The sequence below is a fragment of the Acomys minous genome (genome assembly GCF_964271855.1).
Source record: "Acomys minous genome assembly, chromosome: 3".
NCBI lineage: Eukaryota > Metazoa > Chordata > Mammalia > Rodentia > Muridae > Acomys > Acomys minous.
The window spans coordinates 78,347,474-78,372,778 of NC_140485.1; the positions used below are offsets into that span (position 1 = coordinate 78,347,474).

Consider the following 25,305-nt stretch of genomic DNA (forward strand, 5'->3'; position numbering starts at 1 on the left):
CGCGCACGCGCGCGCGCACACACACACACACACACCACATGGAGGCTGCTCTCCTCCCAGAGAATGCCAGGTCCACAGCTTTCTGCACACAGCAAGCCCTTCATCAAGGATTCAAGTGCACACTCCCTGCTCTGCAGGACTGGATGGTACCACACCCTTCCGGTACCCTCGATACCAGCGGCTACCTCCTGCCGAGGACCGACTTCCCAAACTCAGCCTTCCCTCAAACCCCTGCCCACCTAGCCAGCTGGACACCTGTGAATTCTCCCTCCCCATCACCAGCTGGTCCATCCCCCATTCACACTATCCCCGGGAGGGGGGGGGGATGGGGCCTTGAGCATCCCTGCTCAGAACTTGTGGCCAACCCACCTGCTCATTCTGTCATCCCGCAGGCAGCACAAGCCCCCAGGGACCCCCCACCCCCGCCCCCAGCCCTCTCCTGGTGTCTCGGAAGCATTTCCTACATCAGACCCAACCACAGTGTGTGGAGAGGGTGCAGGTCTAAACTAAGGAAGCAGACTGACAGCCACCAAACTCCTAAATATATTTAAAAGGGTGCCTAGATTTCAATTTCCTGTCACTGCGAAAACACATCCCTCCCCCAGAGTCTCACTGTCTCTGGAGTTTTATATAGAATGACAAGAACTTGGGCCTTGTCACGCCTTGGAGTTCATCTTTTCATGATGCATTTGATGTGACTTCCTCATGCCAGCCAGGTCTGTGCTTGCACACCCTGGGGACAAAGTGCTCAATACTCATAAGAGCAGCCCTTTCCACATGTGAACTGTTGCTGTCGCTTCTGCCACTGGCTTCTGCCTACACTGGGTGGTGCAGAACCCTGCCCCATCCCACTGTGCAGGAGCAATGCTGAAGCCAAACCTTCTGTGACGTCCTCAGTGCAAACCTCATGTGAAAAGAGAAAAGGCTCCTCCTGGCCCTGCGTCCCCCAACATGTCAGGTCTGTAAGCTGGTGGCCCTAGGCTTCCCTCCCCACCCCACCCGCCCCCCCACATTGACCCCGCATCTGTTCCTGGTCCTCAGGGAGTGTCAAACTTATTTCTAGCTGTGATGACTTCATTAGCCATGTGTCCATCTATCCTTCCCGGGCACTTCCTCCCTGCCAGACCCTGTCCTGGGCGGTGGGGGGCATATGGCTGCATCAGATGTGGTCTCTGTCCTCGAGGAGAATCCAGTCTCCTGGGAGTGGCCGGAAGCTGGCCATTAGAATGCCATGTGTTGGTCCTGTGAGGGGGCAGGGATGGCATAGCTTCCAGACCTGGCATCTAAAGGGCAGGGACATATTTCAGTCTCTTTGGGGCTGGGCTCCCGGGGGCCTAATTAATACACCTGCTGAGAACATTGTGCGTACCTCTCATTAACAGGTCCCCAACCTTCGGTTCCACAGTTAAGCAAAGCAATGCTTAGCATGAAGCAATGTGAACACAGTGAATCTGTGCTCCAACTGGGACTCTAAACCACAGCCACCCTGTCCCACCCTCACCCTACCTGCCCCACCCTCACCCTGATTGCCCCACCTCACACTACCTGCCCCACCCTCATCCTACCTGCCCCACCTCACACTACCTGCCCCACCTCACACTACCTGCCCCACCTCACACTACCTGCCCCACCTCACACTACCTGCCCCACCTCACACTACCTGCCCCACCTCACACTACCTGCCCCATCTCACACTACCTGCCCCATCTCACACTACCTGCCCCACCCTTACCTTACCTGCCCCACCCTCACACTACCTGCCCCATCCTTACCCTACACACTCCACCTTCACACTGCCTGCCCCACCCTCACCCTACCTGCCCCACCCTCACCCAGCCTGTCCCACCCTCACCCTACCTGCCCCACCCTCACCCAGCCTGCCCCACCCTCACCCTACCTGCCCCACCCCTCACCCTACCTGCCCCACCCTCACCCAGCCTGCCCCACCCTCACCCTACCTGCCCCACCCCTCACCCAGCCTGCCCCACCCTCACCCAGCCTGTCCCACCCTCATTCTACCTGCCCCACCCTCACCCAGCCTGTCCCACCCTCATTCTACCTGCCCCGCCCTCACCCAGCCTGCCCCACCCTCACCCAGCCTGTCCCACCCTCACCCAGCCTGCCCCACCCTCACCCAGCCTGCCCCACCCTCACCCAGCCTGCCCCACCCTCACCCAGCCTGCCCCACCCTCATCCTACCTGCCCCACCCTCACCCAGCCTGCCCCACCCTCACCCAGCCTGCCCCACCCTCATCCTACCTGCCCCACCCTCACCCAGCCTGTCCCACCCTCACCCAGCCTGCCCCACCCTCATCCTACCTGCCCCACCCTCACCCAGCCTGCCCCACCCTCACCCAGCCTGCCCCACCCTCACCCAGCCTGCCTCACCCTCATCCAACCTGCCCCACCCTCACCCAGCCTGCCCCACCCTCACCCAGCCTGTCCCACCCTCATCCTACCTGCCCCACCCTCACCCAGCCTGTCTCACCCTCATCCTACCTGCCCCACCCTCACCCAGCCTGCCCCACCCTCATCCTACCTGCCCCACCCTCATCCTACCTGCCCCACCCCCATCCTACCTGCCCCACCCCCATCCTACCTGCCCCACCCCCATCCTACCTGCAGGTAATGGTAGGCCAGACCCTGGTGGCAGGATTTGGACTTGAGCAGGCTTTTATCCAACGTGGCTGAGGTCTTCTGGCAGACCTCATGGGCATGGCTGAGGGTCAACGTGGACCAGGAGCCACGTTTGACATAGTTGGTGTCGGTGCCCACTCCAAGGCTGGGACAGGTGGCAGGAGGTGCAGGCGGGGGTGGTGGGGCAGTCAGCTCTGTGGTAGTGTTCTTGGTGGCTTTGAGCATGTGTCCACTGATGGTGTTGTAGGCGTGCATGAAGTAGCGGGGCTGTGTACGTTCTTGCTGTCGGCCCAGAGTCATGAGCCCCGAGGCAGGGCCGCTGCGGAAGGCACCACCCTCACCGTCCAAATTGTCGTCTGAACTCCACCAGCCTGAGATATTCGAACGGCTCCGACGTTTGGGCTCCCCAGCCTTAGCCCGATCCTTGCTTTTGGCTCTCCGGCCTTTTCCGTCCTCCAGGCCGCCTTTCTTGCTGCCATTGCCACCCACCTTGCCGGTGGTGCCCTCCATCGAGGGTGCCTTAGTGAAGAAGAGGCGCTGGACAGAGTGGACCAGGTGGCGAATGCGGCCAGGACTCTCGCCCCGGGCCTTGGCCTCACCCCGGGGGAACTGGAGGGTGCTGAAGCCATCACGGTGGATAGGCAGCTGTTTCTCAAACTGGTCCAGGAGGTTGGCAGGCAGCCGGTTGATCTTAGTGGCTTGGGCATGGCTAGGGAACGGGCTTTCCTCGGGCACCTCAAAGTGGGAGTTGTAGTGGATTCTGGGAAATGTGCTGCTCGGTGGGGGCAGCTGGTTGTTGAGTGGGAAGAGCCCCTCCCCCGGCAGCGTGTTCTGCCCAGGGAAGCGGGCTTCCCGGGCAAAGGCCTCTGTGGGCGACAGCAGGTAGGGGTTGCGGTCAGGTCCGGCAAAGAGGGGCTCATGAGGTGGGTCCAGGCTGTCGGAGAGGTGGCGGGGGCGGCTGTCGCCGAGGCCTTTCATGATCCCAGCCCGTGTGGGGCAGGGGCCTTTGCCCTAGTGGGGCGCCTGGGTCACCTGTCCCAGGCAGCCGCTGTCCTGGGGAGAAAAGACAAAGAGCAATCAGCTGGTTAACAGGCCTGGACTGGATAGGGCGGGGAGCAGGATGAGGCAGTGGAGAATGGCTTAAGACAGGGAGTCTGCCCACGGGGCCAAGGATGGTAGCAGAAGTCAAAGTCTGTGCCCTCTGCTCACAGTCCTTTGCATGGCCTCTGGTGCGCATGCCCCAGCCCTGGACAGGGGTCGGACAGCAGGGCTGAGCTTCTCTGCCCACCGTCTCTGAGCACATGGTCAAAACTATGATGACTCCCAGCCAAGCGTTAAACAAAGGACGCGCTCCTCTCATGGCTGAACTGACTGGTTCATGGAGACCCGGAAAGCCACATCCTGACCCCGAGTTCTTGGGGTCCTCCTTCCACAGTGGAACGCAGGCAGGGAGCCCCCTTCTTCTATGCTCTTCCTGTCCCGACTGTGCCACTGTGAGGTGCCACACATGCACACCCATCCAAAGCTCCGTCCGTCCTACCCCCAACAGCCACCCCTCGGGGCCTACCGGTGGTTTCTAGGGAGTACTCCACAAGGCCTTGGAAGCATCTAGGCAGAAATCTCAGAGTCCTGGGTACCCAGGGTCCCGAGTATCCTCGGTGCTCTGGTAGACATGACCTCCGTCTCCTCAACACTTCTTGTCTTAGACCTTTTCCAGGGCCAGAGAGACTGGCAAAGAGCAGGGCTAGTCCGGGCCTACCTTACCTGTGGCCAAAGACAGTGCTGTCCAAATGTAGTTAAGCAGAAGGGTCTTCATGTCCCTGTAAGTGACTATGACATCTGTGCTGGGTGCTGGGGCCGCTGACATTAGAGAAGCCGACAAGCCCACAGGCCCATCTTTGCCAGGAACAGAGTAATCAGGCTCAAGAGAGGCCCAAGTGGGCAGGACCAAGCCTCACCAGAGAGTGGCCAATGGATGGAGTCACTATGACTCACTTTGCCCATCTGTAAAATGGGGCAGTTGGACTGGCAGATTCCCAGGACCATCATGAAAACACCCATCTCTGACTCAGCCACATCCTGTGCCATTTCTGGGCCTCTTCTTGGCTGTGTCATGGAGGGAGATCAGGCAGGTTTCTAGGCCCCATGAGTCCTGTTCAGAGGAGCCTCCCGGCTTGATCTGGCCTGTCCCTGGCAGTGCCTGTAGCCGCGTATGACAGGGTCCTGAGCACACCTGAGTCCTTTGCTGACCCGTGAGGTTAGGGACCTGAGACAAAGAGAGGATCATGGCCCATCTGGGTGGCAGGCCCCGATCCCAAGGTTCTTGTCTGACAGTGACAGAGCCATCAGTCAGTTGGAACAGAGGTCACTGCGATGTCACGTTTTGAACCAGGGAGGGCAACCTTTAGAGGTCAGAATGCCAGACCGTAGCCCAGGCTGGCCTCAGACTCACTCTCCTCCTGTCCCAGGCTCTTCAGGGCTGGGACTCCAAGCGCCCACCACCACGCCCAGCTCCCCACTGTGGCTCGGACTTGCATTTCTCTAATACCGAATGATGCTGAGCATCTTGCCATGGTGACTCTTGGCCATTCCTATTGATTCTTTGGAGAAACGTCTACTGAAATCTTATACCCAGAAGAGGGTATAAGAGTCCCTGGAACTGGAGCTACCAATGGTTGTGAGCCACTGGGCAGGTGCTAGGGATTTAACCCAGGTCCTCTTTTAGAGCAGACAAGTGTTTCATTGTTGTTTTTGTTGTTATGTAAAACTGAGTTTCTCTGCGTAGCTCTGGCCTCAAACTCACAGAGACCCACCTGCTTCCACCTCTTAAGAGTGGGGATTAAAGGCGTGCGCCACCTGCCAGGCTGTAGCCAGTGCTCTTGACCACTGAGCTTTCTCACCAGTTAATTCCCCTCCCCTGGGTTTTGATAGGGTTTCCCCCTTCCCAGTTGGCTATGCCTGGTTAGCACTGGTCTTCACCTATCAGCACTGTGTCTCAGAGGGCAGGCCAGGTTCTCTCCTCCCAAGCAGAGGAAAGAGAAGCCCTCGAGTCCTGGGCTCCCGAGTGCTGGGACAACCAGTACACACGCCACACCACACCACACCACGCCTGGCTTTTCACTGGCCATGGTGTGTTGTGGTGGCCTCGGGTCCTCTCACACTGATGGCTCTGGCTCTAGCTGCCAAGAACACCAGCTGCTGACAGTTCACAGCCAAGTGCCCGCTACAAACTGCCCTGAGTCAGGCAGAAATCCTTGCAGGGCTCCATTCCGACCCCAAGGGCAGTCTGCATGGGACAACTGCTTGCCACTATGAAGCCCTTGTCCCTGCCCCAGACACCCCTACAGGGTCCTTGCTCACAGCTCCCTGTGGGGTCAGCAGAACCGCTGCTGACCATCCTACAGACACCCTAGAAAACCTCAGCACGCACACCCACACCACTGGGCCCAAGGCCCTGACATGTGCTGGGTGTGTCTCTGAGGAAAGCCACCTCACTGTGGGGGCTCTGGTGTGGACTAGATAGACTCCCTGAGCCTGTTTCCTCTTCAATCATGTCAAAATGAAGCTTCCTTTGTGAGGTTATGATGAGGGCTAGCTGTGTTGTCATACTAAGTGTAAGTCCTCCTCCCTTTACTGTGTTCATGGGGACAGGCCAAGCCCTGCGGGCTAGAATGCTGCCCACTACCGTAGAGTGTTAGCGTACTAGAAACGGGAGTCAAATCCTGTGTCTGCTTTTACTTGCTGTAACCTCAAACTAGTTTCCTGTCTAAGATAACGGGGGATTTGAGCGAGTACGGCCTGAGTGTCTGCGCTCAGTGAGCCTGTCAGGGTTCCGGGCTTGCTGTATGCCAGTCCCTCAGCAGCCCAGCACCCAGGGGTGGCCAAGCTTCACTGTACAGAGTTTTAAAATAGGCACTCGAGGCCTTGCAGGGGAGGCGGCGGGCTGCCGTGTACGTGCTGCCTTTCTCAATGAGCTATACTTAGGTCCATCCTCTGCCCATAATTGCCTCTCATTAATATAAGCCTCATTGCCTTCACGGAAACTCAGAGGAGGGAGATGCTGCTGCCTTGGGGAGCCCTCTGGGCTCTGTGGTGCATCTTGGCTTCAGCAGCCACCCGCTGCCAGCTACCAGCCACAGGACGGGCCCTCCCTAGACTGCCATACCTCACCTTGGAGCCCATGAGGGTGGGAGGGCGAAGTAGGGAAGAGGCTGGAGACAGAGCCCAGCCTGAGCCCTCAAGAAGAAAAGCTTAGCTGAGCACATCATGGTCCTAGTCCACAGTGTTCTGTAGACCCAGCCTCTCTGCTCAGCCCAGACTTTCTTGTGACAAACCACACCCACGTTGGCCTTGAACCTCCGAAACCTCTAAGCATCTTTAGCTAGGCCCCACTCTGCCCTCCTGTCCTCCCTTCCCTCACCATTTTTTTTGTTGTTGTTGTTGTTTTGTGTTTTTGGTTTTTTTTGAGACAGGGTTTCTCTGTGTAGCCTTGGCTGTCCTGGACTCCCTTTGTAGACCAGGCTGGCCTGGAACTCAACAGTGATCCAACTGCCTCTGCCTCCCCAGGGCTGGGATTAAAAGGGTGTGCCACCATGCCCGGCTCACTCACCACCTCTTTTATAAAGGATGTATCTACAGTTCTTAGAAGAGCTGCCTCTAATGTCGCATTAAAACAGAGAGAGGCTTAAGAAGGGGAGGGGTGCCGAGCCCCGATGATAAGGCAGAGACAGAGCCGTCCAACGGGCAGTGGGCGGTGGCTTGAGTGATGGGAGGCCAAACAGCCAAACACTGGGCACATTCACAGTGGGCCACGGAGCACGCAGTCCCTGGCTAGCTCTCCAAAGGGACGATGTGTTGAAGGGAAGATGGGTTCTTTAGGGCCACCAGGGCTTTGAGGCTGTCGGAGTGGAGGGATCTCTGGAAGCTATTCTTCCTCCTTTTCTGCTGTGTGCCCTGCCCACTCTGAGGCCAGGAACTGGATGAATTTCACCTCTCTACACCGCATGCTCCGTCACCGCTGACGCCCTAGTGCACACCTATACCTGGCATTTCCACACATCAGTCCTCTACCCAGTGTGCCCCTCAAAGTCCAGACTCACCTGACTGCTTCCTCAGTATCTTGCTCTGCTTGCCTGACAGACCCCCTTTTCCTTCATCTGTTCCTCCCACCAGCTCACGCCCCAAACCAGGATGTGCTGTTCTCCACTTGCTCCAGTGGGCTCAACAGCAAACGTTTGCTGAACAGTGTGTCTTCACCATGTCCCCAGGTCCCACCTCTCTAGCTCCACAGCCCTGCCTGTGTCAGTTCCCACAGCTTCACACACAGGCAGATTCTGTCCTTAAATCAACAAAAACCACCACTAACAAAAGAGCTAATTTTTATTTGTTATTTATTTTATGTGTCTGGGTGTTTTGCCTCATGTATGTCTGCACATCATGTGCATGTGTGGTTCCTGTGGCGGCCAGACAAGGGCATAGGATTCCCTGGAACGGGAGTTACAGACACTTGTGAACTTCTATATGGGTACTGGGAATTGAACCTGGGTCCTCTGGAAGAGTAGCCAGTGCTCTTAATTGCTGAGCCATATCTCCACTTTTTTTAAAAAAATGTGAATTGGTGTTTTGCCTTCATGTATGTCTCTGAGGGTGTCAGATCTTGGAGTTACAGACAGTTGTGAGCTGCCATATGGGTGCTGGGAATTGAACTCATGACCTCTGAAAGAGCAGTCAGTGCTCTTAACCGCTGAGCCGTCTCTCTAGCCCCTCCACTTTTTTTTTTTTTAAAGCCAGGGTTTCCTCTATGCAGTCCAGTGAACTCTCAGTAGTCTTACGTCAGCCACTTTAGTGCTGGACTCAGAGGCATGAGCTGCCCAGCCATGCTTCAGATTCCTTCCAAGACTCCCTTGGGACCCGGGCAGGATGCCAATCTTTCTCTGACCTTTGGCCTCATTCCTGCCTTCACCAAGGGGTCTTCATTATGGTAATTTGATGTCCTCGCCCCTTGCTCTGCCTGGCCCTGTCTGAAATGCTCTATCAGCTACAGAATCTTCTTCTTTTTTAAAAGATTTATTTATTTATTTATTATGTATACAGTGCTTTGCCTGCACATACACCCATAGGCCAGAAGAGGGCACCAGATCTCATTATAGATGGCTGTAAGCCACCATGTGGTTGCTGGGAATTGAACTCAGGACCTCTGGAAGAGCAGTCAAGACCTCTTAACCACTGAGCCATCTCTCCAGCCCCCTTTTTTTCTTTTTTCTTTTTCTTTTCTTTTTTTTTTTGAGACAGGGTTTCTCTGTGTAGCCTTGGCTGTCCTGGACTCACTTTGTAGACCAGGCTGGCCTCGAACTCACAGCGATCCGCCTGCCTCTGCCTCCCGAGTGCTGAGATTAAAGGCGTGCGCCACCACGCCTGGCGAGGATCTTCTTGACGTCCTTTAGGCCCAGCTCATCAAGCTACTTCCACATCCACAGGCCACCTCTAGCCACAGCCCCTGGAGCTCCTCTCCGCTAGGCCACCAGATACACCGTTCCTATCCTGCAATGCCAAGCGTCACTGTCCTGTCCGAGCTACTAGCCCTCTGCCTAGAGCCTGGCGACAGCAGGTAAGAGGGTGTGGGGTGAAGGAGTGGCAGGAAGTCTTGGGAGACCATGAACTAGAACAGGAAGCCAGGCCAGGCCTGGGTGGAGAGCGCCTGCTGTCTACTGAACGCTACGCAATGGGTGTTCCTCAGCCGCTGACACCACTTTTCTGGTCAAACATACCAGTGTGACCCCCCACGTCCTAATCACATTCTCCTGGGTGTCACCAGGATATTGTGGCAGTGGCTCCACCTGGCTTCTCAGACCGGATTGGGAAAGGCAGGGTGGCATCTGCTTCACCTTCTTTGGCAAGTCTGGCTAGCTGCTGTGAGCCCCGAGTCACTCTGGGAAGAAGTGAGATCTATCTGCCAAGGTGACACGATGCAGCTCTCTGAGGGACCAAGGCAAGAGCCGGGCTGCAAGGCTGCTCCTGACACCCAGGCTATGGGGGCCAACTCTGAAGTGGCTTGCCACACAAGGACACTTACATCTGAGGAAGGAACACAGCTCTAGTGGCTGAAGTTCCAAGCTGGGAGAATGACAGCCAGGTGTGGCTCTGTACCTGCATTTGCTATCGGCGACCCCCCCCCCCAAAAAATGGGATCCCAAGCTCCAACTCCCCTCTGACAGCTACGTGATCCCAACCAGTGCCAGGTCCCACTTGTTTCCTGCCGAGTTTGTGTCCATAGCAACTGTCTGAAAAGCGTGACATTCAATCGGCCAGTTGTTTGGTGGTCAGGGCTGCGGGCTGCTGGGATGTGTGGCTCACACTGTCTCCACACCAGGCCCTGGCCTCTCTGAGGCAGTCAGTCACAGAGGGACTTCCTGAATTTCCTGAATAGTGAGTTCTGTGCCATGGCCCAGGATGTGGATGCTGGGTTCCTGGGGCAACAAGCTGGACACTAGCAGGACCCTGGGGTGACTGCATCCCATCCAACTTTGCCTGGCCTCAGGTGAGGTGTGAGAGGTCATGGGGACCCGGGTCCCGCCCCCATCTCTTCATTGATGACTAAAAAAAAACCCACAGAAATAGCAGTGAGAATCATAAGCCCCTAAATACACCGAATGCAGGCACAGCAAGGCAAACACATCCTTGGACAACTCAAGGTAGCGTTCCTTCCCGCTGTTCCTCTAAATCAGGTTCAGGCCTTTCCTCACTCTCTGAGATTCTTTGGGGTCGCTTTCATTTTTAGTGTCTCTCTCTCTCTCTCTTACGCTATGAAAGGGAAGGGAACATGCCTGTGTCGCTTTCCATGTTGTCTCTGGCCTGAGCACAAAGCAAGCCCAGGACGGGGCAGGATAGAGCAAGAAGCTGCTGAAAGCAAGAGGAAGTGAGACGAGGTCAGGCTCTGAGGGTGAGGCCTGGAGACAGCTGGGTGCTCACTGAAACCCGCCCTGGGTAGCTGTTCCCCTTACGCCTTTTGGAAGGGCTGGGGTTGCAGGGCAGCTCAGGGGTCACCATGGAGACTGCTCTTGGGCTGAGCAGGGCCTGTCATCCTCCTTTGCCATCGGGGCCTGGCTGGACCTGTCACCCCTCAGTCGCCACAGTGAGGGAGTATCTGTTGAGCTTGTGGAGGCCGTGACACGGAAGATGGCTGACTTGCCAAGTGCTTCCTGCAGGTCATCTTCCCTGGGCCACTTTTTTCAGTTTGACAGTGGAGGCGATGACCTAGCCAGGAGGGGCCTGTGTGGACCAATGGGATACAGCTGAAGCTAAAGGCGGGCAAGGAGGGGTTCAGGGGGGTTCAGGCACCCCCCCAGTCACATACAAGCACCTCTCTGAGCCACAGTCCCCTCACCTACAAGGTATGGACTCTGGCTACATGGCAGAGCATTATTCTGCCGTCAGAAGAGACAAAGTCCTGACACTTAGCCACAGTGGGCACAGAGCCTGAGAAAAGTCGGGCACGTGACACATAATTTCCAGAGCAGAGCAAGCTTGGAGGACAAAGGACAGTTTTGTGGCTGCTGGGGGGGCTGGGAGTGACACCTTAACAATGGGTGGGAGGTGGTAGGGGTTCAGGAGGAACCCTGGAATAGAGGCACTGACAATTGGTCTGCACTAGAAATGTGCTCCATGCTTCCCTACTGCAGCTTTAAAATGGCTGGCCCGGCCTGGTGAGCGCGCAAGCTGGGATGGGAAGTCCGGTGTCTGCCTGGGCTGCAGCTAAGTCCAAAGGTAGCCCGGGCAACTTGGTGAGACCCTGTCTCAAAACGGAAAGTAAAAAGAAGATACAGATGGGGCTGGAGAGACAGATGGCTTGGTGGGTACAGGTTACGAGCACGGGCTGCATAGTCACGAGGACCTGAGTTCAGAGCCCAGCACCCAAGGAACAAGCTGGGCCTTCTGGAAATGCATAAAGTCCCAACTCCCAAGAATTTAACAACCTCTTCTGGTCTCCTTAGGCACTCAGGAGCACACACACACACAGAGACAGAGACAGAGGCGAGAGAGCGAGGGGAGAGAAAGAGGGGGAGGGCGGGGGGCGGCTTCGAGTGGTACAATTTTATGTGTATCCTAGCTCAGCTTAAAATATATCTCTCTGGGGCTGGAGAGATGGCCAGTTAAGAGCATACTCTTCCAGAGGACCTGGGTTCACAACTGTCTGTAACTCCAGTTCCGGGGGATCTGACCCCCTCACAGACATACATGCAGGCAAACATTAATGCACATAAAAAAAAAAAAAAACCAAATCATTTTACTTTAAAAAGTCCTAGGAAGGACATGAAAGCACAGTGCCCCATAAAGTATCTGCAAGTGCCCAGAGAGAGGAGCTGGTCCACACAGGAAGCCCAAAGTCTGGCGGGTTAGCACTTCTGAGGATTTGTCTCCCGCTTCCTCCATGCCCACAGAAGTTGGCGCACATAGTCGGGTTTTCACAGCAGTCCTCTGAGTACAGGCCTTTGAGTTCTGTCTCGAGAGAGAGAGAGAGATGCTACAAGGTCACACGAAGCAGGGCTAAGATTTGAACCCAGGAACTTTGGCGCCATAGCCCATGTTTCTCATGCTGTCCCTCAGCTTTCAGGCAATGACACTGAATTTGCCACCATTTCCCAAAGCCCTCTGGTTGGTGCCATGCTCAGGGGACTCTCTCTTGCCTGCTCTGCAAGACTTCACCAGGCTGGCCTGAGGGCTTTGGAGAGGAAGGTGGTACTGGGGGCATGCTAACCTAGCCTCTGACTAGGCAGACTCTGCAGCCTTGTTTTACTACAGCCCCTGCTGAGGGACCATCCTGGAAGGTCAAGCTGGCAAACGGCGGAAGAAAATGGTCAGAATGCAGCCATTGCCGGCCCATTTAATTCAATTCCTCCAGCTTTTATGGGGCCTGCTCTGACTCAACACAGTCCCAGCCCACAAGCCTGTGGTCAAGTGCAGGAGGCAGAAATACACACAGCAATTAGACAGCGCATAAAAACACATCCCAGGAAGTGTCAAAGCTAGGGGCACAGCCTGGTGTGAGGAGAGGTTGGGCCTCACTGGAACAGTAGGCAGGCTCCCTAGAGGAGGCGGGGTGCAGCTAGATCTTTGAGAGTCAGTAAGATCCACCCCCCTCAACCGTGTGTGTGTGTGTGTGTGTGTGTGTGTGTGTGTGTGTGTGTGTCCATGTATGTAGGTGTTATATATGTGTCTTGAGACAGGGCCTCTCACTAACTTGGACCTCGTCAAGCACACTAGGCTGGCTCAGCAGCAAGGCTCAGGGGTCTCTTTGGTCTCTGACTCTCTGGGGCTGAGGTTATAAGTGTTGGCATTTATATGGCCTCTGAGGACCAAGCCCAGGCCTTCACATTTGCATAGAAAGCACTTTACTGACAGACTGATAAGTAAGATTTCCATAGAAACGGGTACACGGAAGATGCTTGCTCTGTCTAGTGTTGTTTTGGGGACAAGGTCTCTCTAGGTAGCCCAGGCTGGTCTGGAACTCACTGTCCCTCTACTTCAGGGTCCTGAATGCTGAGATTATAGGTGTGCACCACAAAAAGTGAAAAGCACAGACACGTTACAGCAAAGGAGCGAGGTGTTGGGAATGTTGGGGATCTATGGGTTGGGTTGCCCCTGGGCTGGGGATTTGAAGGGACAATCACGTGCGGTCAGATCACAGACAGCCTTGATCTCACCACACCCTGAACCCTCAACACTGCCTCTCGGAAGAGCATTTAGACACTGCGAGGTCACTGCTGGGAAAGTGTTTGTCAGATCAAGGACCTGAGTTTTATCTCCAGAACCCACACTTAAAAAAAAAAAAAAAAGCTAGGTGTAGGCTGGATGGTGGTGGCGCACGCCTTTAATCCCAGCACTCAGGAGGCAGGGGCAGGTGGATCTCTGTGAGTTTGAGGCCAGCCTGATCTACAGAGTGAGTCCAGGACAGCCGGAGCTACACAGAGAGACCCTGTCTCGGAAAAACAGAAAAACAAAACTTGGGTGTAGCAGCCCCACACCTTCCATCCTGATGCTGGGAAGGCATGAGGCTCACTACACAACCTGGCCAAAATCAGGAGGCCCAGGCCAATAAGAAACACTGTATCTAAAAGCAAGCTTGACCTCTGACCTCCACATGCATGAGGACATATAAGCATGCCTCGCCCCACCTCCAATACATTTAGAAGAGCATATAGGAAAAAGTGAACAAAGCACTGGTTGCTCTTCCTGAGGACCCTGGTTCAATTCCTAACACCGACATAGCAGCTCACAACTGTGGATAGGCCCAATTCCAGGGGATCTGGCACCTTCACAGACATACACGTGGGCAAAACACCAAAGCAAGTAAAATACAAGTTAATAAATTAAAAAAAAGAAAAAAAGAGGAGCTGGAGAGATGGCTCTGAGGCTAAGAGCATTGGTTGCTCTTCCAGAGGTCCTGAGTTCAATTCCCAGCAACCACATGGTGGCTCACGAACATCTATAATGAGATCTGGTGCCCTCTTGTGGCACACAGGTGTACACGCAGGCAGAACACTGTGTATATGATAAATAAATAAATACACGATAAATAAATAAATACACATACAGCTACTCTGGTACCATGTCTACCAGGATGCAACACCAAAGATTTCTGGACTTAGGAATGGTATCTCCCGTCCCCACTCAGGGGAATCCACAGCCTACTTCAGTGCCCCAGGGGACCCTAGGCAACCATGGACTCCTCTGCCTCTGCACCATGAGGCCCCGTATGACCTGACATGCTGACTCTGACCTCACCATTGACCTGAGAAACCGAGAAAACACCAAATGCACCCCGTTGTACAGTGGGGAAACTGAGGCTTGGAAGGATTTCCTGGCATTGGGGTGGTGCAGTTAAGTAAGGTTCTTTCTTTCTTTTTTTTTTTTTAAGATTTATTATGTATACAGTGCACAGATCACATTATAGATGGTCATGAGCCACTATGTGGTTCCTGGGATTTGATCTCAGGACCTTTGGAAGAGCAGTCAGTGCTCCTAACCGCTGAGCCATCTCTCCAGCCCTAAGTAAGGTTTCACTGTCCAACCTGTTTCCATGCTTGTCATAAAGACAGCACAGGTGCCAAACCTTGCTCTGTTGGTCTCTTGCTCTGGGGGGAAGAAGGTGCCCACTCAGGCAGCTCTGTGACCCTGCTGTCACCTTCCAAGTGAGCTTGGAAGCAGACCCTCCAGCCCCGACCCCTCTCCCCAGCCTCCCCTTCAGGTAACCACAGCCTAACAGGAGGCACCGAGCCAGGACGGTCTGGCCAAACTGCCCTGGAATTCCAGAACCACAGATGCTATGAGGTAACAAATGTTTACAGGATGGGGGTGGGGTGGGGGGAGGAGATACACAGCAATAGATAACCACCTTCTATTTCTGGAAAATGTTGATTTTCATTTGCATACTCCAGAGGTGGGTGGCTCAGTACTTTCCAAACAGTTGGCTCCACCCCCCCAGGCAGCTCAGGCTCTCTGTGTTCTGAGGATCCCTCTGAAGGCCCAGCTTGGCCCTCTGGGGTCAGAGAGGACATTGAGTTCCCTCTGTGCCGGGAGGGCCATAGCAGAACTGCATCCTGCTGTGGTTTGAATGTGTGTGCCTGCAGTGGCCGTTGGATTTTAATTTAATGCTATTGAAGTAGGACCTAAGGCTAGACCCCTTTTATGTGCACGCCCTTGCTAGCCCTTGCTCCCTCCCATCCCTTCACTTCAGTCACCTCTTCCTTCCACCCTCATAGGACACACTAAGCTCTCACCAGAGGTTGTCCCTTGACTCTGAACTTCCTATCTCTCTGCACAGTGAGGGGACACATTTCTACTCATTGGATTTTTGTTTTTGTTTTTCAAGACAGGGTTTTTCTGGGTAGCCTTGACTGTCCTGGGCTCACTTTGTAGACCAGGCTGGCCTCGAACTCACAATGATCCGCCTGCCTCTGCCTCCTGAGTGCTGGGATTAAAGGCGTGCACCACCACTGCCCCCGTTACTCATTGGAAATTACCTAGACTGGATCTAGCAAAGTGCTTGCCTAGCGCGAACAAAGCCCTGGATTTGATCCGGGTGTGGTAGCGCACGCCTTTAATCCCAGCACTCAAGAGGCAGAAGCAGGTGGATCTCTGTGAGTTTGAGGCCAGCCTAGTCTACAAAGCTTACAAAGCGAGTCCAGGACAGTTAGTGCTCTGTTACACAGTGAAACCCTGTCTTGAAAAAAAGGGGGGGGGGCACTGGAGAGATGGCTTAGCAGTTAAGGGCACTGATTGCTCTTCCAGAGGTCCTGAGTTCAATTCCCAGCATCCACATGGTGGCTCCCAACCATCTATAATGAGATCTGATGCCCTCTTCTGGTCTGCAGGTGTGCATGCAGGCGGAGCACTGTATACATTATAATAAATACCTTTTAAAAAATGGAGTGTGGTTATTCTTGCTTGTGATCTCACGCTCTTAAAACGAAGGCAGGAGGACCTCAAACTCATGGCCAATATGGGCTACAGAGTAAGACCCTGTTTCAAGGGCTGGGATGTATCTCAGTGGTAGAGCACTTGCTAGCCATGTAGAAAAACCTTAGGTTTTATACCCAGCATGGACAAAGAAAACAATTACCCAGGAACACTTCTGTCTCCCTCTTGGAGCTACACAGCCCTGAGCAGAGCCAGGCTCCCTGGTTCCTCCCCACCCTGTGCTCCCTCTCCAGGCTACCCCCGAGCCACTGCAGGATGTGACCCTCAGAAAGAGCCATGAGGATAACAGCACCTCCCTCCCTTCTTGGCACACAGCCATGTGACAGGTTTGCACAGGTTAGTCCCATTTTACAGAAGGGGAAAGTGAGCCCCCAGAGGTGAAGGGGCTTGCCTTCGTATTCACTTGCAGCTAGGAATGGCTTCTCAGTCTGTGAGACTTTGATGTATCAGGAACCCTCACCTGGGCCTCGACTCCAGCCATGACCTCAGGACATTTGTCCATGCAGAGCCAAACCTCTTGGGCTACTTTTCCTAGTTTGTAGCTTGGTACAAGCATCACCCCCGGGGGGGGGGGGAGACTCTTTCCTTGACCCTGTGTCTGAGTGGGAGTCGCCTTCCCTTCCTCATGTAGCAGCCGACTCACCTGTGTCCCTGCCTATTTCCACACCTCGTGGGTTATGAGCTCTGAAAGTACCTCTGGATTGTTCTGTTCAAAGCTGCATCCTCAACACCACTACCTTGCCAACATCCGGGATGGCCCGGTGACAGACATGAACACAAGCTTACACGCTCCGCCCTGGGTAGTGGGGTGGGGACAGGGGCAGGATGGGAACTGCAGCCGAGACATCTGAGAGATTACCTGAGGTCACACTAGCTTAAGCGGCACAGGCCAGCACGCCCCCTCCTCTATGGGGACATGTGGCCCTGCCTGCTAGGGAGGTGCTGCCTGCCGCTGCTCTGCTCTGGCTGCTGAGACAGAATGAAATATTCATCTGTGGCCGGAGGTTCGCAGAGCGTGTTTAAGATGGATCGCGTTTTCATGTGCCTATGAAATCTAATTGGATTCATTGTAGGGCATTTGATTTCTCGGAACAGACACCTCATTTTCTCAAGAGCGCCAGCCGCTGCCACCCAGGGCTGAGAGGGAGCTGGCTGTGCCTTGCGTGCATCACCTATCTGCCAGACCCTGTCACCTATCTGCCAGACCGGGTCAGGCTGGTTCTCTGGTTACTGATGGGGCCAGTAAGAAGAGTCTGTCCTGTCTGTCTGTCCGGATGGTCTGATTTCCTGAGGGCTCCAGTTAAGGTAGCTGACTCGGATTCTCCAGGAAAGCCACTCCCTCCTGACCTACCCCCTATAGCCAGGCCGTTTTCATTCCCTCCCCACAGGTGCTACCCTCCCCATCCCCTCCTGCTCCACAGCAAGACAGAGTAGGTGGGTCACTGTAGTTATCAGTGCCCCCCCCAAACAGTCTTTGTAGGAGACTCTCCACAATGTCCCCTTTACACTCCTGACACAAGCCTCACAGTATCACCCGTGCCATCAGAATGACAATGCCTGGTGGCGGCAGCTGTCACCGTCATCATGTGTTCAAGGCCAGCCCTGGCTACATATGGAGTTTTTTAGCTTGAGGCCAGCCTGGTCTACATAGCAAACTCCAGGCCAGCCAAAGCCACACAGAGAGACCATAAATAAATAAAAAACAAAAAGTAACCGATAGGGGGGCTGGTAATATGACACAGAAGTTAAGAGATCTTGCCAAGCCAAGTTGATGACCTGAGTTCGATCCCCAGAACCCACTGCGGGAGGAGAAAACTGACTCCCTAAAGTTGTCTTCTGACCTCAACATATGTGCTGCACGTGCCTGCACTTACACACACACACACACACACACACACACACACACACACACACACACATCAAAAAAAAAAAAAAAGGAAAACCCACAAAAACCGAAAGTAACTCACGGGTCAAGGAATAAGCCAAACAGGAAGTGAAAAAAGCCTTTAAGAATGAAAGGGTATACAGACATCAACATCTGCCGGGCGCAGCTGAAGGCAAACCTGGAGACCCGCCCACAGCCCAGTGCTGACCTCGAGGGAGAAGTCTGGGAAGTGCTGTGGTGTCCCATCCCAAACATAGGGAAGGAAGGCTAATACAAACGCCTCAGTGCTGAGGGGGGAGGTCCTGACCAACAGCCACACGTCCCCTCAGAGTACTGGGAACATCATGACCGTATATATGGCTGGGCAGCCCAGGACTGCTGGCGGGAATGCTGATGACAAGTTGGAGGAAACTGTGCCTTCTCCCTAGTCCGCTTTCTCTGTCAATTTCTTGGTGGGGGGTGGGCGGTGGCTCAGACCACCCACATCAAGTCAACTGGACCACACACCTAAGCTGGGTGGAACCTCGGGCTACATTTTCTAACAAGCTCTTGAGTGGGTGGCTTCACGTGTGTGGACCGTGGAGACAGAGGCTGCCACAGGGCAAGGGACCCACTGTCCTAGGACCTTCCTCGTCATTTCTGTTTTCGGAGCCTGTCCAAACTTCTCTCAAGTCATGACCTAATCCAGGCCTCAGTTTACTTCCCTGTGGTGTGAGATGTCCTCACCGCCCCCCCCCCCAGGTATGATTTCTTGTCCCAACACTGGTCCCTGGAGCACAGGAGGCCAGCTTCCCGGCATAGGGTGGTAGTGCCCTCTTAGAAGTCACAGCTCACACAAGCTCATTCTCTTCGGAGCCACCTGAGTGCACAGACCCAGGAGGGCAGGGCTGGCCAGGCTACTGTTTGTCAGAGGAAAAGACCGAGGCTAGGGGAGATTTCTTTGGGGCAGGAGTTACTGGAAAAGAACCTTACGCCTCTTCCCCTCCTTTGTGGGTTATGGTGCACGGGGAACTGGTGGCCTTGGGTCCACACTTCCTGGGAGTCTTGTAGTGTGCTGGTGTCACACCTGGAGGAGGTCTGGAGCCGGCTGAACATGTGCTGCTATTCCAGATGTTACTAGCTTAGCTAGTAAGCGGATGACCTTGAAAGGGCTTTGGAGATCCTCCTCGCATCCTCTACACAGAGGCCCTTCCTTCTTTGGTGGGCAGCTGTTCCCAGGACAGCTCGGAAGATCTCTATAAACACAGTTTGTAGGTGATGTCCCTGAGGTGGCAGTGGGTGCTGGGCCTGGAGGCTGACTGGCTCAGCTACAGAGACCCCCTGTGCCTCTGGAAGCCTTCGGTCTCCACTGCACCCATCTCACAGCGCAGACAGACTGACAGATCACAAGGGTCCACTCATGCTGTGCTTGTGAGGGAGAGCGGCTGTGACAAGCAAGAAGGCTGGTTAGTGCCACCTGGGGCCAGCATCGGCTGGAGCTCTCCGCTCACTCAGCAGTTTATCTTCTAGGAAGTCACGGAGTACATCCTCTGGGCATGGAGTAGGTAAAAGGGAAGTGAAGAAAGGCTTTCTGGAAGTGTCTCTGGATAGGAGTGAGAGTTCTCTCTCTCTCTCTCTCTCTCTCTCTCTCTCTCTCTCTCTCTCTGTGTGTGTGTGTGTGTGTGTGAGAGAGAGAGAAAGAGAGAGAGAGAGACAGAGAGAGAGAGAGAGAGAGAGACAGACAGACAGACAGACAGACAGAGAGACAGAGAGACAGAGACAGACAGACAGACAGACCGAGACCGAGACCGAGACCGAGCAGGACAGCCGAGCAATGGAAGAGAGGGGACAACATAAGAGGACAGCCATCTCCTAAACGCTCTGAGGGCCACCATGGAGCTCCAGCTGCCCTAGGTGAGGCATCATCACTGACTGCCAGGATGAAGGAACCCTGCATGATCTAGCCCCAGGAGGCGCCCACCAGCACCCACTCTCTTTCTACATGGCCTCAGTTACTTGCTTAGCATTTCTGGAACCTGGAACCGATTGTGAATGAGAGGGTGTGTCTGGGGAGAGGCCCCCCAACCCCTTGTAGAAGCCTGAGGCCTTGGGAAAATGGGAGTCAAGGCAGGTCGAATCTGGGTCATGGAAGAGCGGGTGGAGGAGCCAGAAAGGTGGCAGAGGCAGCCACCTGGGGCTGGGTGGGTGGAGGCGGCCTCTCCATGGAGACGGCGTTTGGAAGTACCACTGGAATTACTCACAGAGGCTCGTGCGCACACGTGCGTATGCCCAGGGCCATGTGCGCGCGCGCACACACACACACACACACACACACTCTCTCTCTCTCTCACACACACACACACAGAACCCACGCAAGCCTGGAGCAACTCAGAAGCCACTTAAGGATTGACGTCATCCCTCGGCAGGGCTGAGGACAGGAAGTCCATCTCAGGAAGTAGGGGGCATGCGTCAGGAGCCCTGGCAGGCTACAACCTCAGAGCCTCACAGCCTACAAGGCAGAGGTCCATGATCTCAGGGGTACCCAGCTAGTTGCTTAAGGAAAAGATCATAAACATAGCCACACAGATGGATGAGAGTGGTGACAGGAGCCACAGCCCTGGAAAACGGTGGGGATCGGGAAGGCTGGAAGGCAGCTGTAGAAACTTGTATTTGAACTGCTGTCTGAGGGTGACGGGGAACTGACAGGACAGGACATGTGTGAAGGGGGAGTTCCAGGCGGACAGCACCAGTACACGCAAAGGCCCTGAGGCTGGAAAAGGACTCATAGATCTAGAGAATGAAAAAGAAATCAAGTGTGGCGGAATAGGGAGGTATGCCCCTCAGCCAGCCTTGCCTATAGAAACCGAAGAGCTGGGCAGAGGCTGTGGCTGGAAAGGGGGCGAGTCCCTGGCCTTGCCCCCAGATGCCTCAGGGTTTTCTGAGACAGGGCTGGCACGTGGTCTCATTGTGTGACACTGGCTTTGCCACGTTTCTCTCTGAACGTCTATCCTCCGTTGGACAACAGATAGCCCAATTCATTTAATGCCAGGACTCTGTGTATGAAACGCACACGTGGTAACCACAGGACACACGGGGCCTCCTGCCTCAGTTTCTCACACTGGCTATCTTTGTTTGGAGGGGTTGTGATGCCGTCCTCAGGTCAGTCTTTGCAGCAGCACGGTTACCCACTATGGCTGTATCCCAGTTGGCTCCCTGCCCTGTGGTCCCGAGGAGGGTCCGGCTCCCGCTAAACAGAGCATCTCCTAGATTCTGTCCCCAACGCAAATATCCATTCCCTGACTTAACAGGCCACGAGGAAGACCAACTCCAGACCACACAGAAAAGGAATGGAGTCAGCGTCCTCTGGCCTCCTCCGACTCTCGGCCAGAATTCCACTCGGTCCTGACACACCTCGCCTGCTCTAATTTAATCGTTCATTCATTCCCAGCGGCGCTCGTTTCTGCGGTTCCACTCCATCCTTACTTCTAAGTTCTAAATCAGAATTCACCGCCCTCGTCCCCCACAGCCCAGGCAGAGGCCACCTAGCCCTGGTCACCCCCAATACCCTTGAGGGTTTTTTGCCCCTAGAGCCTTTGCACTGGCTGTTCCCCTACCAGGCATGCTGTGCCAGAGACCCTCACATGGCCAGCCCCCTGCTTCATTCAGGGCTTATCCCAAATGCTGGCCTTTTCACAAAAGTCTCCCTGGTACCTTCCAGGTCCAGGCAGGTGCCCCCCCTCCACCCTAGTCACCCTCGCCTCATTTTCTTTAGAACGGTTGTTCATTTCTCTGACTTTATCTTCCATTGGACTGAGTCTTGTGATAGGAAGAATCCTGACGAAAAGAGACCGGATGACTGTTCCTCCCAGGGCGGACTTGCTCTGATGGCATGGCCACCCTGGTGGCTGCTAGGCTCCCAGGTTCCCTGTCAAAACCATTGTTACAGTGGCTCTTTCTCTGGCCCATCAACCTGGCTGGTCATTCCCAGTGTGACTGGTGGAATCTGGTCTGCTCGCTTGTTCCCACCCTTGCTGCCTCAGGGCCTCCACCTAGTGCTGTCATCCAGAGGCCGCTCTCCCATCCATCTCAATAGCCCCACCTCCAAGCCCAGCCCTCCCAGCTGACCACAGGCTGTAGTGCAGGCAGGAGTGAGGGTGCCTAGCGACAAGACTCAGATTCCACAGAAGTCCCCAGTGCGCAAGGGCACAGATTTCTGTCACTGTCACAGCCCGTGAGTCTTCAGCCTCAGACCCGATAGCAGTCCCTGCTGTGTGAGTGTCTACTTGGTGTCTGCCTGCCTGATCACCTGTTGGTGTAATATCCTTCCTCAAAGTATAACCGCCTGAGGATAAGCTGTCCCCGTTCCCCAGGCAGGTGTCCTTTCTAGTCCTCGCCAACCTCAGACAGCACCCACAAACCAAAACACGGACATGGTTGTGATTTTCATTCCTGACCCACACATGACCTCAGAGGCTCTGCATAGTGACCCATAGGACAGACAAGGATGAAGGATTGTCCAACTTGCCCCAGGTCACAGTCAATATGGACTAGGGGAGCTCGGCAGGCATGGTGGTAACAGCCTTTAATCCCAGCGCTTGAGAGGCAGAGGAAGAGGCTGGTGGATCTCTGAGTTGGAAGCCAGCCTGGTGTACAATAGTTCCAGGAAAGCCCGAGCTACGTAGTGAGATCCTGGAGGGTGCGAGAGGGCGGGGGGGGGGGGGGGGGGGAGAAAGAAAAGAAAAAGAAGGAACGAAAAATGGAAACTCAAGCCTTACTCCAAAGCCTAGGACCGATGTTCTGTGCTAGCAGGGCCTTAGGGGCTGTCCCTCCTCATCAGCAGAGCCTGATACACAAAGCTCAGCAGCAACGCTCCAAAGGGAAGCATTTGGTGTCAGGCAGAAAATACAGGGAGAGAGATGTTGGCATGATCAAAGAAAACCCCCAAAGACAAAGAGCTGCCATGACAGGGGGAACACGACCGTAATTAGAGACAGGGGAGGGTGCCTGCCGAACATGAGGCGAGCTCTGCCCTCCCTGTAGGACTGTTTTAATTCACAAGTCTAGATCACTCAAACACTGGAACCAGCAGTCCAGGGCTCTTCCTCAGATGATACTGGCTGTGCTGGGTCCACGAACCACCAGAGCAGCCTTCCATCCCGCCCACTGCTTCCCACCCCGGTGCTGCAGATTGCGGGGGAGGGTTCTGCTCCACATGCAGGACGGAGCAGCCAGCACTCAGAGCCCACGGTGAGTCACCCTCGAGCTCCCAGGCTGCCCCTGCCACTTAGCCAGGGGTGGGTGGGGTGGGGTGGCGAGGCAGGGGGGAACTGGCTGCCTGAAACAGCTTTGTGAGTCTGAGAAGGCATCAGAGAGGGGGCGGTGCCCATGTGCAGGAGCTGTGACTTCAATGGGTGACAGGTGTGCTGTGATCAGGGCCCTCAGTGGCAGACGTGGTTTGAAGTTCTTTGGGTTCAGAGGATGAAAACAGTGGCTCTGAACCTGGTCCCCATGGCTGGCTTTATCAAGAAGGACACAGATTTTTATAAATATCACAGCCCTGGCCTCGATCACATGGCTTGGGGGAATTAGACAGGAGGCCAATTAGGAGAAGCAGGGTTGGCCATGCTAGCAGCCAGTGGGGGATGGAGAGGAGCTCAAGGTCAGGGCAGGTGGGCCGATGGCTGTCATCCATGGCCACTACTGATTCCAGGCCACTAAGGCCAAAGCTAGGACATGGGGTAGGTCTTTTATATAAAGACCCTAAGGCCCAACTGAAGGCAGGGACCAGTGGTTAGGAGGCAACCTAGAAAAAAAAAAATCAGGGTAGACGATGCTGACGAGATGGCTCAGTGGTTAAGAGCACTTACTCTGGCAGAGGACTCAGGTCCCAGGTCCCACATGGTGGCTTACAACCATCTGCAAATCCAGTTCCAAAGGATCTGACACCTACTTCTGAGCTCAGTGGATGCCAGGCATGGAGGCAGCGCATATGCATACACATAGGCAAAATATACCCATACAAACCATACACATGATATAAATAAGTAAACTAAAGGAATTTAAAAAGAAGGAGGAGGAGGAGGAGGAGGAGAAGAAGAAAAAGAAAGAAAGAAAGAAAGAAAGAAAGAAAGAAAGAAAGAAAGACAGACAGACAAAGGATCAGGGCTCAGGCTAGAGTTAAGGTCAAGGGTCAATCTAGAGAAGGGATCAAGGTTCAGTCTGAAACCAAAGCCAGGGCTCAACTAAAAAAGGGAGTGGGTCTCAGTCTGGGCCATCGTTTGGGTCAGCCGAGGCGTGACACATGGAGGCCGCGCTCACTTCACATTGGTCTTCCTTAGGGATCAGCCAGGACTCCCTGTGATCCTGGCCTGTCCTCCCTGGGGTGGGCGTTGGGAGCATGACTTTAGGGAGACTGGAGGGGAGAACAGAGAGAAAGGCTGCTATTCTGGGCCTCTGTAAATCACAGTGTGGGAGTTAAATATAGGGGGACACCACGTGGCAGGCCGTAGGTGGTTAATGACCCTGCGGGAAGCGAGTCAGAGCCCAGAGCAAGAGTGTGGAAGGGGAGGCGGGAGGATGAGAGAGAGAGAGAGAGAGAGAGAGAGAGAGAGAGAGAGAGAGAGAGAGACGAGGAGGCAGGAGGCTTGGCTTCTGCCCCTCTGTGGCTTCCGGTCGCTCTCCGTCTTCACTAAACCTCAATTGTCCCATCTGAGGATGTATGGCTGAGCGAGGCTCTCTAAGCTCCCTTCACCGGTGTGGACCGCCGGATATACCTTCCCCAGGCTGGGCCCGATGGAGACCTCATGACCTGGCCTACCATCTTCAGGGCTCCAGAGTCACAGCTTCTCTGAGAGTCAGACTTTTGAGGACTGTGCTTGTGGCAGCCACACGGGGAGTGCAGTCACTATACAATGTCTTGGAGGACTCAGCTCAACTTAAATAACTAGCTGCCTTGTTTTCCTATCAAGGGCACTGAGTGTCATGCTATACCTGTGTTTCCCCTTTCCTTGTATAGGAAATTCAGAGCCATATTCACAGTTTAACTTTAACAAGTATAACCTTGGGTTATCACATTCCTATTATTATTTACTTTTCCCAATCTCTTGTTTCTCTCTCTCTCTCTCTCTTTGGTTTTGGTTTTTCATGACAGGGTTTCTCTGTGTAGCCTTGGCTGTCCTGGACTCTCTTTGTAGACCAGGCTGGCCTCGAACTCACAGAGATCCGCCTGCCTCTGCCTCCCGAGTGCTGGGATTAAAGGCGTGTGCCACCACCATCCGGCTTATTCTTCTGATTTAATAAGAGAGCTTTTTAGGAGGAAAGGAAGAAAA

At 54.5% G+C, this 25,305-nt stretch overlaps 1 protein-coding gene and 1 long non-coding RNA gene across 5 annotated transcripts in view; one reads left to right on the plus strand and one right to left on the minus strand.

Moving 5' to 3' along the window:
- Positions 1-25,305, minus strand: part of DLGAP4 (DLG associated protein 4) — a 154,167-nt gene that overhangs the window by 58,746 nt on the left and 70,116 nt on the right. For all 4 annotated transcript variants that reach the window (XM_084775669.1, XM_084775668.1, XM_084775667.1 and 1 more), the window contains one exon: positions 2,620-3,690. In XM_084775669.1, coding sequence (XP_084631795.1) covers positions 2,620-3,615 — 996 coding nt within the window. In that variant the 5' untranslated portion in view covers positions 3,616-3,690. The remainder of the gene's footprint in view (positions 1-2,619; positions 3,691-25,305) is intronic.
- The window catches only part of LOC311594194, a 522,815-nt gene that overhangs the window by 18,011 nt on the left and 479,499 nt on the right, over positions 1-25,305 (plus strand). The gene's annotated exons all lie outside the window — the stretch shown is intronic.